The sequence below is a fragment of the Phaenicophaeus curvirostris genome, chromosome 17, assembly GCF_032191515.1.
Source record: "Phaenicophaeus curvirostris isolate KB17595 chromosome 17, BPBGC_Pcur_1.0, whole genome shotgun sequence".
NCBI classification, from domain to species: Eukaryota; Metazoa; Chordata; class Aves; order Cuculiformes; family Cuculidae; genus Phaenicophaeus; species Phaenicophaeus curvirostris.
This window is the reverse complement of record NC_091408.1, coordinates 11,784,731-11,801,495: the sequence shown is the minus strand read 5'-3', so window position 1 is coordinate 11,801,495 and position 16,765 is coordinate 11,784,731. Positions and strand designations below refer to the sequence as shown.

The window sequence follows — 16,765 nt, the reverse complement described above, 5'->3', positions numbered from 1 at the left end:
AAGGCACTTTGCAGCAGTTTTGCTGGGACTTGGGTTGTGATCTCCCCAGCTTTTTTTTTGGGGCAGCCCGCTGCACAGGTACAGGATCGCAGTGCACCTGAGTACCTATGCAGTAGGAGGATCACATGTGTAACGAGTTCCTTAGCTGCAGTCACACACAGCCCTTATTTTCTGTTGGCCTGACTATTTTTTTTCTTTAAAGTAGCTTTCTTGTTGGTTTGCATGTTAACTAGAAGATTACTAAATGTGAAGAGACAAATTTAATCTCATTTCATGTGTGCCTCTGGGTCGTGGTTAAACAAAGTTTGTTCACATTGTTCAAATTAAAAGCTAGTCGACTGGATAATACTTCAGGCTCCTTATTTGAGATACACAGTGCCTGGAAATGGCAAAAATTGAAGGATTAAAAGCTTAATTTACATTTGCCCTACAGCTAGTGCTGGTATCCCTAGAATGATTATTTGGGGCTTGATGGTAACAAACCTGGTAAAACACAAATGCCGTGCACTTGCTATCTTGCCCACATTTTAGAAACGAATAGCACATGAAAGGCAGAAAAGGTAAAGGAATATTCTGCCTTTCATGTGTTTCGTTTAAAATGTGGGCAAGATAGAAGTGACAGGCATTTGTGTTTTACAGGTTTGTTGTGGTTTGTCCTAAATAAGCGATGATGTTTTACATGTGTTGGATATTGCTGTGCTTCGAATGCAGCGCCTTTGGTGGTGGTGGAACGCTGTTATAAATACCGAGTGAAAATGGTTTTGTATTTGATACTTTCTTTTTCTCCTTGAATACACGTACAAATTTAAATCATGAAATGATTTGAAAGCTAAAGTTTTGAGCTTTCATACACAGGATATGAACCTTGATATCAGAGCACAGGGCTGTACCCCCTGCTTGGCAAACTTGAGTCTGTAAACAAGAACACAGCTTCTGGCTGAATGATTTATAGAAACATGAGTTTATAGAAAATCATCCTGTTCATCCTACTGCCTCTGTGTCCATTGTCATCTTCTCCCTTCCACCACCCCACCAAAAACAAAAATTGAGGCATACTGTGCAATCAGCTAGGCTCATAATCCAGCTCATTTCCTTGTTTGTCAAATGGGACTGCTCAGGAAACTGATGGGTGGTTTGAGAAAGTGACAGTGAATTGTTTTTTCCAAATAAAATTCAGTTTTACCCCAGTTTGGTTTGTTTGAATGTTGCCTGAGGTAAGGCTTGATCTTTCTTTGCCTGAGTTAATTTGAAAAAGTAACCTTTAGCTCTGTTTTTACCAAAAAATATTTTACCTTGACAACTGTAAAGAACAGCTGTTGTGACTGGGAAATTGGTGCTTACTTTTACTTTAACTCTTAATACCTGTGTGCCAGTTGCCAGTAAAGAAAACCCAGGCACATACTTCCAGGGGGAGCAGCCAGTGAGGGTCTACAGCAAGGAAGTTCATTACTCCCATCACTGCAGCAGAGACCTGGGTCTTCCAGATCCCAGAGCCTAGAAACAAGCATAAGCTTTTGCATTGCATGGATTTCTCCGTTCCACCACTTGCTCCTTTGGGGCATCTCCTCTCCCCGCTTCTGCAGGTGCTTGGGGTACTTTTGACTTTTTGACTAATGACTTTTTCCTGAAAGCATCTTGGAAAGTTCAGATTTCTTCCAGGGTATTTCACTGATACGCAGGAAGCTCATCTGTATTGAGCAGTTCTTGTGCTGCTTCAGTTATTTTAATAATTGCAATTAAAACACCATCACACAACATCTACTTTCCCACTGACTCCTCAGATATTTTTACTGGTAGTTCCTGTAACATTTATGCAAGCTGTGCATGCTAATCCCCTGTTTCTCATTGAATGAGATGCTTGTAAGCTTCCCAATCCATTCTGCCCTCTAATTACAAGCATTAGGCAAGATGGTAATTGTGTTGAATCCAAAGGCACTCTAATTCTCCTTGTCTTTGCAACTGGAAGACGTGCACATGTGCATGTTTCAATGCAATATGTGTTTCAGCTGGGGTTATGCTGTTGGTCAGCCCCATCTCTTTGAAACACTCCAAGGCTGCGTGTGTTCTGCTAAATGTAACTTCTGTGGTGGTGTAGTGGTACAGTGTGATTTCCCTTCTGATAGATCTCTGTGGATGTTGCTTTCATTTGAAGCCCATTGTAGGGTACGGTTTGAGCTGAGTGTGGCAGATGGCTGCTGTGTGCTAGAGCTGTGGGAAGCTTTACAGATGTGACCGTGCTCAGTATGGGAATAACTGGAATTCTGTGGCATCGGGTACTCAGGATGTCAGAACAGAATATAGAATTTATTCTTAAATTCTGTGTATGGGCATTGGCAAAAGGTGTTATGGATGGTTCACAAGTGACCATTATGACCTTTCTTAAAGCTTCTTCTCGGAGAGCACATCTCTGAAGAAAACTTCATGTTGGAGCAGGGCATTTCTTGGCTCAAACATGCAAGGAGCAATCTTCTAGTACAAGAGGTGTGAGGTACTACTGTGTAACTTTTTACCCTCTACAGCTACATAATTAAGAATATATACGATAAGACTAGACCTATCTGGAATGAGTCTTCTGACTTGTGCGGAAGACTTCACAGGGGGCTCACTAGCTGTGTTCTTCACGGGTGGAGCCGGAGGAGCTAGAAGACAGGCACCAAATAAATCAGCTTGGGCTCTCCAACTTCAGCATGACTTGGATTTGGACTGTTAGAGATACTTGTGACACCTGTGGGTAAGAGGAGAAGTTCTTTTTCCTAAATAACTTTTCCAAATCGGTGTCATCATGTCACATCAGCGGGTGTACTCCAGTGCATCCACCCTTGGATCAGCTGGCGAGGGTTGGTTACTAGTTTACCTGGCAGGTTGAGCATCTCAGCACAGGCTGACCAGGGCACTTTTTAGGTGGTTTCATCCTTTTCCTACACTTCAAGAGCTGTGAGGCATGCAGGCCTCACACTGACCTGCAGTAAATATTTGCTCTGATTTACTGACCTGTGTAGCTGCTGTTCCCAAGGCAGTAAGCTGAGTGCCTCGTCACTGAAGTGAAGCCCATGAAAATAAACACAGAGATATTATTACTTCTGGCAAAAGGCAAAGTAAGAGTTGTGAAACAGCGTTCTCTGCAAGAATGTGTTGCTCACCACAGACATCCACAGGGATGCCCAGACTTCAGTGTGGGCTTAGTGTTTTGCCAGCAGTGTTCTGGTGTAGATGAGAATGTCCACTTTTTAGAAGGACAGAAGTGAAAGTTCCCTATTTAGGGTGTAGCAAAGTGAGCTTTTTTTGTTCTCCACACTTTGGTTTGGTGTCACATAAATTGAATGAGTCTTCTATATCTTCTTCCTCTTTCTGTCAATGGTAACTGGTCTAGGAGATCATTTGTGAACCAACATCCTGAAGTGTCAGTTGTATTTATGTCTCTGTCCTTCATTTGGAGATTGCTGCTGTCACTCTGTAGGCTGAAGGGCTGAGCATTAGACATTAGGACCCTTGGTACTCTGTTACAGCGTGTCTGTTAACGGAGGGAAGTAAGAGTATGCCCCTAAACTCCCCAAGTAATTTACTGTCTCTTCTTTTCTGTTGACGGCAGCATCTCAGTTTCACAGTCCTACCTTTCTGCTACCTGAATTTGTGTTATTTAATGCTGCCAGAGGGTCCAACCAGACCTCTGCCTAATTTTGCTGCGCTGCAACATTATGCCGCAGCAGATACACATGGGGAATCTGTCTGCAGGCTCAAGGCACCAGCTTAGATTCTGCACGTGTCTGGAAAACAGCACCTTTGCAGGACTGAGAGCTTTGTACAGACTTCTGTGAAGTAGAAGAGCTTCAATTCTGCAGAAGTTAGTAGCTTAGAGGCCCTCTTTTCTTTGGGCATATGGATTTTTCTGAGCTTGGCAGTAGTGTTTTGTTTCAGTATAAAGAGTTTGGATTCACATTAGGGAGGCATAACTGGTTTGCTGAGGGATGGTGACTAGTGCTGTGTTAGCCTTACAGCCACCAAATTATATAAAGGAGAGGGTAACGCCTTAAAGATGTGGCATGCTGTTGGACTGCAGATCAGAACAAGGCTCTCAACAACACCGTTTCTCTGCTAGAGGCAGAGTCTGTTTAGCCAGGAGTTTGTAATTGCCTTAATAATGTTAAGAACTGCCAAGTTTCAAGTCTTGCTTCATGTTTGGGGGAAGATGAGACAGCCTGTCCTTTCCTGAGCTGAATTGGGCAAAATAACTTTGAAATTCTTGCTGTTTTGTTTAAAGATGGTGTTTTAAGCCTTCCTAAATAGGTTTCCTTAAATAGGAATCACAGAAATATTGCAGAGATCTTTTGTTGGAGAGAGTTGAGCACAGCTGAGATGCTGGACCTTTAATAGTCAGAAAATGGTACAGAACTGAGTGCACTGATATGGTTCAGCAGAGGGTTGGGGAAAGCCTTGTTACAGGTGAGGCAGTGCTTTTTTCAGAAGATTCCAGTGGGCTTAGTAGACTTGAGCTGCCTCTTAATATCTTTAATATACCCTTAAATCTCCCCTTCTTGCAGAGGAGTCTCTTGAATTCCAGATGAGTTCCAGTTTATGAGGAAAAAGGCCCAGTGAGGGGAGAGAAACTCTATATACATGTGCACAGATCTCACGTGTATGAGTCCGGGACCAGCTGATAGCTGTGGTGACATTTCAGCTCAGCTTGTGCCTCCTTCTAGACCCAGTGAGGTTTGGGAGCAGTGGGAGTTTATTTTCCATTCTAAGTGCTGTTTAACTTATCTGTGTCCCTTGCTGTTTCCCATGCACATATTTTAAAAGTTAGACTTTTAATTTCCTGTGTTATGTTAAAGCTGTGTGCAGCCTCATCTGTGTTTTCATAAGGATTCCTCCCTTCTAGCTGACTAGGTAGAGTAGCATTTTGAAGTTCCTGCCAGCTTGTTTTAATGTCTTACTAGAGAACAGCTGCAAAAACACTAATGAAGTTGCAAGTAATTTACAGGGACCTTTTACAAAAGGAACTGTTTTATTCAAGTGGAATGGTGCTTTCTTTAAGCCTCAGTGACTGACAAGGAGACAGGCTGGTAGCACTGTTGATCCTGGGGTTTGTTCAGCAGGCTGCTCCCAGCTTTGGCAAGAGTCTCATACCTATGGCTCTTAAAATAATGAGAGCTAATGTCACGTTGCTCTGATTAGAAAAGCCAGTTGAACATTGTTTTAATACCTTCAATATTTATTTTCATACCACAGTTCTTAGGAAGCCCATATCTCGAGAATGCAGTTCAGTGCTTTCATACTCGCAGATTTTGATTACCAATTTTTTTTTTTTTTTAAATTTGCTTATAAAAACATTCTGAGGTGCTCTTGCTGCTCTTTCCTACCTATGGGTGCAAGGTAGAGGCTGTCAGATGACAGTTTGCAGGCTAGTTTGGTAGGAGTATGTTGTTAGGCATGAGACTGTGGTTCATCCTAACACCGGGTGTAGGATTAGAATTATGGTTTAAGGTAGAGGATGATAATGCACAAGGTCAGAGCTAGACTTGACCTCGTATATCAAAGTTACAGATCCCTAACTGACTCTGTCTGAATTCAACCTACCAACATTTTCCAGGCCCTGCTTGGTACATAATGATTCCTGCAGATGCAAAATGCAAGCTGGTCGGCAGCTCCTGCTGAAGGAAGCCCTGAACCTCACCAAATGTCACTTTTTTGGGCCCACATGATAATCCAGATTTAGCTCCCACCACTGGCCCAAGTTCACCATGAGAGACTTGGGGCTGAAAAGAGCCCTGGCCACTGAATAAGCTGGGAGTGCAAATGCTTTCCTGTTCCCTGTAGGAATCATTTGGAAATTGTATGTGGGGAGACAAAAAACACCATATGTGGAAGGAAAATCCCAAGTTGTGGCTAATTGCTGTGGAGAATCTGCCCTCTGAACTCTTCAGAGAACTGGCATTCTGATTTTTTTCATCTGTGGTTATATTTTTCCCTCCTCCCTAGCTATGCGGACACTTAGTGAAGACACCATCAGGCTCTTTCTCCAGCAGATAGCAGGTGCCATGAAAATGCTGCACAGCAAAGGCATCATCCATCGGGACCTGAAACCACAGAACATCCTCCTTTCCTACGCAGGAGGCAGGAAATCAAACCCCAACAACATTCGCATAAAGATCGGTAAGATCCTGTTACAGGTGTCACCCTAAGCACTCTCAGGAGCGTTTGGTGACAGTTAAGCATCAATCTGTCTTTGGGAAGATGTCTAGGGGGAGGAAAGAATTGCTACACTCTTTGAAATGCCCTAAAGTTTTTCATCTTCCTCGCTTAGTTCTGCTAGACAATAACCATTGGTTGGCTCTGAGCAGTGGGAGTGAGGACACAGGCTAATGCAAAAGCAGTTGGGTAAGCCCTGCTCCACTTCCAAGCTGAACAGTGCCTCCCTTGGTAAAACAAATATCAGGCTGCCCTAATTGGCTTGTAATCTCCAGGTTTACTGAGAAATGAGCAGGTGTCGTGACTTTTGTCTTCAGTTTTTAATGGAATTGAGTTTATGGTGGTGTCTTAAGGGCTGAAACTAGCCGCTCTCCTGGCTGGCTTTCAGAGACCGACCATGGTGGGAGTGGGACAGCTGAAAGCAGGCTTTTCCAGGGTCTGAATTAGAAGCAGTCTTCTCAACTGCACCTTGAAGCAATTCACTTTTTCCACGTTAAGCAAGCAGCACAAATAGACCAGTAGCTGGGACAAATGCTCCAGTAATCCGGTTACAGAGCACATGTATTCCCTGTGGTCCCTCAGAAATGAGTGCTGGATGATATCACCCTCAACACATGGACTTCTGATTGTGTTACAGTTTGTGAGCTGAAGATGACACAAATTAGATAATGCTGTTCCTCACCTGAACTGTGTGCTGTGAGGAAAGTGATAATGCATTCATTCAGGTGAGAAATGAGATCCAGTGGAAAAGTTTGAAATGTTGCTGCCTGTTTGGCTGAAGTGATTTTTGTGAAATGCAGAGTTACCTGGAAAGTAGAGGTGACTGGGAGCCACAGCCGCAGGCATGAGAGTTGCAGGCATGGCTGCTCTTGGGTGTGATGTACCCTGCAGACCCTCCATCCTGCTTCTCACAAAGTACGTGGTCCAGGGAACAGCTGGCCATCCCATTTCATTCGTGACAGATGACAGTATACACAGCTGTGTCAGTCTCCTAGCTTGAAATATCTGTCACCTTGAGAGACCCTTTAGGTGTCATATGATCAGATGCTGAGTAACCTGCAGAGATAATTCATCTCGGTATTCCTTGTCCCTGGCTTTTCTAGCCACCAGGAGAACTGTGGCTCAGTTTTCTGTCTTTGTGCTGGGGTTAGCACTGTTGGAACTCTTCTAAAGGAGCAGAGCAAGGCTGCATTCAGTAGGGCTGGTCTAGAGAAATTGGTGGTGATGACTAGTGGTTTCTCTTGGGTGTTTGCTAGATTACACCCTTTTCAATGGACGGGAACTTACAGTTCCCCAAATTAAAAGTTGAGATGGCAGCAGAGGAACTAGCTAGTGTGAACTGGCACTCTAACTAAAGTCAGGAGAGCTTTATCAGCTTCCAGCAGCTGATATTTTGGAGTGCAGGCAGGTAGGTACAGGAAGGAGTGACTGTTGACCTCTGAAAAATGGGTGGGAGTCTGTTCTTCTGAATGTTTGGGTTTTGGTTTTTTTTGTGGCTTGGTCTGCCCTTTTCTACTGTCTATAGTGTGCATTAATGACTAGCGCAAGGATTTTACTGCTTGAGAAGAGAGTTGTCAGTCTTGTAAGGTAGGGTACTTCACTTGCTGTGCAGATTTATGGGAAGTGAAAGGAAAGTAAGAGGAATCATCCGAGGAAGGTGCAGGCTCTCCAGAACTGGTGTCTGATCCCAGCCTACCTCTCTGTTTCTCTTTGTAGCTGACTTTGGGTTTGCCCGATATCTACAGAATAATATGATGGCAGCAACATTGTGTGGTTCACCAATGTACATGGTAAGTGTGTTTTGCCAGAGTTTTTTTCTGTGTTCTTCTTGCTTTTGCCCTGCAGAGGCAAGGCTTAGTTTTTTTGCTAGCCTTTCCCCAAGGTGAAGTTTTATTCACTTTTTGGAAGCAAGCTATTAAACAGGGAGACTTCATAAAGATCTAGCTGCTGGTAATGTTGGAAGCCGGGTACCAAACCAGGTTGCAAAACCAAGTTGTCATCTAACTTTCGGGTGAGCTGTGAATAAATAAAATTGAACAAAACAGTGTATTGATCCCCATCAGCTCCCAGAAACTGCATCTTCCAGAGGGGACCAAGGCACTGGGAAACAAAATCTGATTTCTGTGCTGCAAGCAAAGCAACAACCAAAGAGTGAGGGCTGGAGTGATACTTCACACATCTGGCTATATTTGAGGTGTTGCTTCCTTGGAGAAGAACCTCAGTAAATCACTGCTTCAGCAGGCCCTTTTGAGACAGTGGTTCCACAAGCTTGCTGTCACCTTGGGCTCTGCAGTTGTTTTTGCTAAAGCCACAGCATCAGCAGGAAGGTCCCTGTTTAACAGCAGTTTTGTAAAATCCCCAACTCTTTTGAGCTTTTTGGTCTTGCAAAATCCTGTCAGATCTATCGACCTATGCAGGCAGAGTAAGTTTTACTCCTAAGTGTGCTTAGCTGTGCAGCTCAACAGTTAAGTGTAAATGAAGCTCATCTGCTTCTATTTGGAATTTGTTTTGTACATTCATGCTCCCTAACCCTCCCCACCCTAACTAATTCTTTCACCAAACCAGCTGCTTCTAGGATGACTTCTTAGCTTGTGGAACAGATGTGTTTAAAAACCTAAACTTCACTCCCTTTTCTTTCCACTCTGGAACCAGGCTTTGAGGAGGTGATCTCTTGCCTGTGCTCATGGCAGCAGTCAAGATCTGTGTCACATCCAGTCAATGAAATTAAAAATGACAAACCAGGCCAAAAATGAAAATGTCAAAGCCAGCCGTGTCGTAGTTCCTGGAGATGTGGGTGTCTGAGCTCAAAGTAAAAAGATGATGTGGATCAATCTAAGTTTAAATTTTACAAGTGCCCTGTGGCACTAGGCACCTGATTTTGAACATGATCTAATGAACTCTAAGTTTTTTGTCTGGACTGTGGGCAGAGTTTGGCTGGATTGGGCTGCCCTGCATAGGGGCAGCATGTTTGTAATCTGTTCCACAGGACTAATTCAAGCAAAACAGACTTCCTCTCTCCCTTTTTTTTTTGAAACCTGATGTTTATTTGAACTGTGCTATATGTGAAGATGATGTCTTTTTTTTTTTTTCTGCTATGAGAGTTTCCTGAATTGTCTATTTTTAGCAATACTTTTTCTTTTGGAGTATCTCGTGAAATTAACTGAAAACACTCAGATTAGTTTTTGAAAGGGCTGGAGGAAGCTAGCAATGACCTTTTTTATTTCATTTATTTATTTGTTTGTTTATTTATTTTAAACAAGTCTGGGCTTTACAAGGGACCTCAGGATATTTTGTATTGTTCTCTCTTTACTGATGGGTTTGAAGAAAGATGGGGAGGGAGGGTTCAAATGGGATTTGGGGGGTGTCTGAACTGTCCCCACTGCAGTTGTGGATGCTGTGCAGTAGCCCTGCGAGCTTCTGCAGGCAAGGCAGGCCCTTATTTTGCTTTAGCTCATAGCTAATTTTGTTCTTTCAAGAAGAGAGATGTTTTACCCATATCAGAATGAGCTTTGTCTGAACCCCGATATGATCCATGTCATGGGAGACTTGAAACTTCCCTGTGCAGTTCTTGTCCTGCTTCCTTGGTGTTGTTTGGTGTCACACCTGCTTTCCTTAAGGACAGACCAAGCTCCTGCCCCACAGCTTGTTTGCTGCCATTTTTTTATTACGTAACAGAGCTAGCAAATCGATCCTGTTCCATGCTGGCAGCACAACGATGAAATCGTGGGGTTAGCAAGCCTGCCCTTCTGTCCCTCCAGAGCCACGGGGCTTTGTGAACTTGGACCAGCTTCTGGAACAAGCCTGGGAGGGAGCAACTGAGGGCATGGTGTGAGATTAGAAACCAGAGTCTGAGGCACAGCAGAGCTTAGGCTGTTGGACTGCAATGTGCAGATCTGTCTTTGAACCCAAACTGTGACCTTGGCAGCAGGCTCCGGAGCATGATTAACATACTGCTGTCTTGGGCTAAATGAGGAAAGCACATAAGGGGTTGCAGACCAGATGGAGGCTGAAGCTTACCTGTGCACTGTGAGCCTTGCCTTTTCTTGAGCATTGAACTCTTTCTTGCTGTGGTTTAGAAGATCTGTCTGTGTGGTTTCGGCGAGGGGTGCTTCTAAGCACGGATGGATTCAGCAGAAAATGATACCCTGAGAAGGGCAAGTACTGAGTTTGCACAAACTACATAGGGTGCTGGTTTTGTCTGCCTGAATGGAAGTCTCTGCTTTCCCCACTTAGATAGGGAATTGGCCCTTCAAGGTAATGTTACAGTCTTCTTGGGAGCAAATCTTTAATGGCTATTGGGGAATCTACCTCAAAGGATTTTGAAATGTAATAGTTACTTCTATTTCTTTCTTGCAGCTGCTAAATAAAAAAAACTACATCTTTTTGTAAAACAAATTTGTCTTGTATCCCCAAAAAGGCACCAGAAGTCATTATGTCTCAACACTATGATGCCAAAGCTGACCTCTGGAGTATAGGAACCATCATTTATCAGTGTCTGACAGGAAAAGCTCCTTTTCAGGTGAGTCACGTACATCTAATGTTTGTAAGTCTCTCTTGATTTTTTTTTTTTCATTTTTTTTTCCTTTTAATCTGCTTGCTCTTAAGGCTTCTGTCATCTATAATATGAATTCCCATAGATCCAGTTGGAGGTCTGGCTGTCCAACACCTTGACAATATGGTGCTTTATATTAATGCTGGGTGTGTTACTAGACTATGAGTCTCCTTCTCTGGGCTGTATCTCAGTGAAATTTATCTCCTGAATATAAATCCTTAGCAAGGGTCATCTCTTCAGAAAAGTAGCATGAATCAGTTAAAGCACTGGGTTTGTTTTTATTTTCCAGGCCTACACTGAAAAAAAAAATCAGTTTCTATTTATAACTGTACTCAATGTATAATTTATAATTCTGTTTATAATTATAATTCTGTTGGGTATAGAAGGAAAATAAGGAAGATTATAATTGCAAGTTAATGTTTGGGATGATTGGGTGGTAACTGGTGAATTGCAGCTAAATTGACTTTGTTTTTAGAGCAGTTAAGTAGGATCTTATCAAAAGGATCTAATCTGTCATCTCAGGCAATCCCTTCCAGCCTGAAATGTTTATGTTCATCAAGTCCAAACCCCTCCAAATATAACATAATCCAGTAAAACTCCACCCTGTAATTTATGCCATAACTTCTGGATGAGTTAGAGGATATCTTTTGTGAAAGGTATTCTCTGACTTTAAGTTTCTGAATTATGGAGAATTCTTATGCAAATTGCTTCAGTATTGCTTCATGTATATTTTTAAGCTTATACGTAGCTGTCAGTGTGTGTTTCTTGTTCCCAATCATTAGTGTGCTGCACTGTGTGTTACTTTACTTCCATGCTGAATAAGATCCGCAGACTCTATTTTATGCAGTACTGTACTTGTCAGGGTTTTTTTTCCATGTTGTCTTGTAGCATAGCGAAGAGATACTTGAGTTGCTGATACTTCTTTGTTTTTCTAATGTGTGAGCTCTGTAGGGCTGTCTTTAATCCATGGAAAAAGACCAAGCCACAAATTTACATACTGATGTGTCAGCCGATGCCAACTCTTCAGCTTCTTGGGTCCATTAGGGCAAATGTAAACTGTGGCCCTCTTCTCTCCTGTCCTTTATCCTGAAACTCCCTAACAAAAACCCAAAAAGCAGCAATGAAAACCAAACAACCCAGCAAAAAAGGAATCAATTTGGGGGGGAAAACTTTGCTTGTGTAGCGGGGCAAACTTTGTGAACTGCAGGACTTTCTGAGCTTTTAGTTCCACAGCATTTCACACAAGACCTTGAATATTTATGCAGTTACATCATCAGGAAGGATAAAGTGAGTTCTGAACCTGTTGCAGGAAAGAGTGGGCAAATAGAGCAGTAAACTAATGGTATGTTTTGGTTTTGTCTAGAGCCAAGAACACTTTTCTCCTTCACAGTAACTTTTTCCCTGCTGCTCTAAAAATCTTCCACTCCAGGGCTTTATATTCTGTCCACCAGCTTGCTCTGTATTTAGAGAAAGACTTCATTTCCTTTGCATGCTCTTTTTTTATAAACACCCCTATGAAGTTCACTGAAACTTTTGAATGACTCCCATTTCCTGGCTGCATCCACTAGTCAGTGGTGGTTTTTGATTGTATTTTTGAGAGGAGAAAATGACTGTTGGGATGAAAGAAAATAAATATTTGTGCATTAAGAAAAAAAGTGTGGGAGTGGAGAAAGCAAGCTTTGACTCCTACATGCATAGGAGAGCTTTGCATTCATTCAGTCTTGTAACTTACTGCCTTTTAGTCTCTAAAGGCACCTTGGTACTGTGCTCATTCACATGATTTAGTTATTTAATGTGGTGACTTTGTCACTGTTGATAGCTTAGGAGCTCATACGCAACCTTGGGGCATCTGATTTCTTTGAAAAGAATTAGGTGGCTTTTATTGTTGGTCATTGGAGCGTGTCGCAGAGGTGTTATTCTGAAAACATCTGTTCTTACATTGAAGACTTTTCACAGGAAATAAAGTTGAATACCAGTCAGCTTTGTTCAGCTCTTCAGGATAGGTTTTGAAAGGGCTCAGGCTCACGCAGGAGTGCTCGCTGTCCTGTGTGCCTGCCTCCCTCTGCTGTGACATGGCAATTGTGGTGGGCACTGAAGGGACCTTGCCATCCCTGCCCTGCAGGTCTGGATCCTCACTTTGTGTTTGCTTGACTGGATAACTCGTCTCTTTCGCACATATATCCAACATCCGTTGGGCTGGAGATGGGGGTCATTTGTTTCTCAAATTTTAATTCTTCCCAACACCCTTTCCTTGTTTGGGGTTTGTATTTTGAAGCAAAATGCCAGACCCAGTTTGTTACTGCAGTGACAGCTGTGAATTTGTTTGATTAGGGAGAAAGAAAAGCTTGACACAGATGGTTCTCTGTGCACCATCTATTTGTTTTGACCATGTGTGTCACAAATTGCCATCTCCTAGCAGCGAGTTTCAGGTGAAAGAAGCCAGTCTAGGGCAGATGTGGGAACTAGTTAAAGATTAACTGGCTTTATTTCTTTGTTGGCATGACTGTGTTGTAAGAATTTGCTGATGGTCACTGAGCTGGTAAGCTATTGTTTACAGGGATTTCAGTAGCAGGGAAGGATAGTGGACGGAAGTGATGGGGAGAGCATCAATAGGAATGAGTGCTTTGGGGAGGCACATCTACGAATGAGTGAGGAGGGGACAGGCTGCTTCTACATAGTTCCACCAACAGACCTGGTATACAGTGAGCCAGAAACTGGATTTCTGATGTTGACCTCTTCAGGCTAAATCCTCACCATGCCTTCCCTCCTAGACTGCCAAGGACAGCCCTTCGTCTCTCTTTAGCTGAGGTTCCCATGAGAATCTGGAGCATGGCAGCATGAAATGTGCTGCGTTTGGGCACTCTAGCTACATTCACTGCATGAGCCAATTGGGCACCTTCACGGGGATGTGAAACAAAAGGACTCCAGTGTTATCTGTAGCAAGGAGGAATGAGCTGTCTAAAAATAAAACAAGGCCTTGGGGGTCTGGGTTAGATGAAGAAAAGATCAAATGCGTGGAAAGTCTGAGGCAGCTGTCAATCTACAAAGTGCTTCTAAATCAAGACAGAGATGTGTTTGTGTGTGAATGTGATTTCTAGCTGTATCAGAGTTAAAATTGACTAAGCTGGGTCACTCAAGGCAACTTCCCAGAGCCGCTTCTGTCCCTTCCCTGCCTCCTTGCACGCAGACAAGAAAGAATCTGCTGATGCTCAGATGTGAACAGTTGGTAGGATGGCTGGTGAAGCTGTCTTAAGGAGCTTTTTGTATTAAACATGCCCATAAACAAAACAGTGAGACCGCCATAGGGATGAGATTAATGGGATTCATAATCCCTATAAACAGATTTGTTGAGCGCTGTATTAATGTGGAATTGTTAATTTGCCTTGCCTGATAAGTGGTCTGCACTTGCATCTCTTCATTTCTGTTGCTGAGGAGACGACTTGGACAGTGCCTTTCCTGGTCTTGCTGACAAGAACCAAGGAGTGCCTCGAGAGTACAGTGGTTGTCTCTTGTCCTTACCTGAGCTGAAAAGATTGGTACCTGGTGCCCACCATGATGTGATGTAGGCTGTGTAGACAAGTGACAACCAGGAGTGGAATTGGAGGCGGAGAAGAAAAATTTACACAAGATCCAAAATAACTTACAAAAGCAATTTGGTCCTTGTCAGCTGATGTTTTAAATATGATGTTCCTGATGTTCCTGGTGGTTTCTGTTGTGTGACCCCTATGAAAACTGCGCAGCTCTTGGTAAGCAGACACACAGCCAAGCAGGAGAGTGGCAAGAGAGGTAGTGCAAGTATTGCTGTGTGGTCTGACAGCTCTGAAAGAGTTAACCTGCCTGCGTAGGTTCTCATCCCAGCTAGCTGCTAGGTGAAAAAATGATTTCTAAGCCTGGTGTACCAAGTCCACTGCTTTATTTCTGGGTTAATTCTGCCTGCGTAAGTACTAGGATTATGCATCACTTGCAACAACTGCTGTGTTGTGAAATAGGCCTTGAGGAAGACTAGGGAAGGGGAGTATTATATACACAGAATTTGAACTCCTGGTTTATTTGTTAGGCAGACTGGTCTTCTGTACCCAAAGCTGTTCCTCTCGACTGTCCTGTATCAGTGGGGACAAGTATTCATGGTGACGGTAGGTTGCTCTGAAACTAGGCACGGTGATTGACTTTTTGCTGTAGGCAGTGAACCATTGGCTTTTGGCTCGGTGTTTGTGGGTCTCATCCTGCTCTGTTGGGAGTAGAGAGGAAAATAATCCATGGACAGTTGAAGAAAAAGGTGATTTGGGGGAGGTCATTTGTTTTCTGGTCCATGTGCTTTCAGGATCCCACTTTGTGGGAGCTTGTTACAACTGTTACAACGGCACCAGAGAAGGTATTTGCAGCAGAGTTTCAAGTTTTTCCCTAGAACTACTGAGCTAAAAACATCCTTATTTATTTCTTTCATTCTAATGTGTCTGAATCCCATCTCTGCACCTCCCAATCAGCAGGAATCCCAAAGGGAAGGATTCAGACAGAAGAGCAGAAACCATTCACCCACTACGAAGCATTGACCAGACAGTGCTGTTCACTGAGGGTGTAAATGTCTCTGGCCCTCTTTTGACTGAGTGCTGGGCTTTTGCATCCAGCCCTTCCCAAAGAGAACAAATCCAGTGTTGAGTGCTTTTGGAAACACCACCCTGCGTGCTTTTCATGTGCAATTCACAGCCAGCACCGAGTGGGATTTGGCAGGGTTACGCTGAATGCCTTTGTTGGCTCAACATATTTCCACTGCTGCTCAGGACAAAGTAACAGAGTGGCAGGATTGAATTTGCCCAATTGTCTTTATATATAGAAAGGACAGACAAAACCAGAGCCAGTTACATTAATGCAGCTGCTCCATAGTAACGTGAGAGGGGGAGCAAGGGCATGAATTGGCCTGCTGCTGTCTCTTGTTCCTGGGGAAAGCTGAGCTGTCCATTCTGCATCCCTGTGTCTGACAGATGGATGCTGTGCTACAGGTAGCATTTGGCTCTGTGTGTCTTTGAATGGTCTAGTTGTTAGATGCCTAGAATGTGCTTTTGTGATGTTTTTCTTGGGTAGAGCATATCCCTGGAAGGTAGATTTCAAGTTAAGTCCTTAGCTGCCTCGAAGAAGGAGTTCAAATGTCGTTTTTAGTGTCTTGCAAACATTTCTGTGTTTTCTTTCCCATAATGCTCGGAGAAGCACTATTTGTTGAAAGAAGAAGCGAGCTAAGTGGCTGAAGGTATCAGTACTTTATGAAATGGATGCTAACAGCAGGGGAGCAGTGGGTACGTTACTGGCAGCTTGCTGCTAGGAGCAGAACTGTGAGACGCAGTTGATTAATAATGAAGTTAACCTGAAGATGCAGTTGGTTTTACCAAATTAATGGTGATCTGCAGAGACCAGCCTCGAATGCTGGACTCTTAGGGACAGTCCTGGTGTGTGCGGGTCTGTGCGGGTAGGAGCCTGACACCTTGGCTCTGGGCCTTGCAGAACAAGCGTGAATTGTACTGAGACAGCAGAATGTGGAGTAACAACATCCCTACAGGGATCTCTCTTTAATTTGTTACAAAGAAGAGGGGAACTTTTACTAAGGATTTTGTTTCTATCCAAGCTAATGCTTAGAAGCCCTCTCTAATGAACTGGGCTTTGCCTGTGTGCTGCTTTTAATATACTCATGTCTTTATTGCCAGGAAAATTTCTGACAAAACAGTGTTTGAAATAGATCAGAGCTTCATTGTGTTTGTGAAACAATTGAGTTGTTGCGGCAGGAAATGAACGGAGCAAACAGCCAAGGCTTGTATCTCTCTGATGTGAGCAAGCACTTTGCTTCCCTGCAGTGGAGTTCTGTTCCTCCTTGTACATTGTGGCTATCAGGCATATTTTTCCATCACACAGAGTGTTGTGGCCAAGTGCTGTGTGTACACTTGGCTCGCAGAATTTTGCCAAATATGAAGAATCTAATTACAGGACAAGATCTGCAAGGGGAAAGGTGTAAAATGGAATTTTGAGTAGCACTGATTACAA

The 16,765-nt window shown here is 43.3% G+C and overlaps 1 protein-coding gene across 4 annotated transcripts in view; it reads left to right on the top strand.

Annotated features, from left to right (window-relative positions):
- Nucleotides 1-16,765, top strand: part of ULK1 (unc-51 like autophagy activating kinase 1) — a 138,484-nt gene that overhangs the window by 73,895 nt on the left and 47,824 nt on the right. For 3 of the 4 annotated variants that reach the window (XM_069870765.1, XM_069870768.1, XM_069870766.1), the window contains 3 exons: nucleotides 5,977-6,150; nucleotides 7,903-7,976; nucleotides 10,604-10,705. In XM_069870765.1, coding sequence (XP_069726866.1) covers nucleotides 5,977-6,150; nucleotides 7,903-7,976; nucleotides 10,604-10,705 — 350 coding nt within the window. The remainder of the gene's footprint in view (nucleotides 1-5,976; nucleotides 6,151-7,902; nucleotides 7,977-10,603; nucleotides 10,706-16,765) is intronic. The other variant, XM_069870767.1, reaches the window with a different exon arrangement.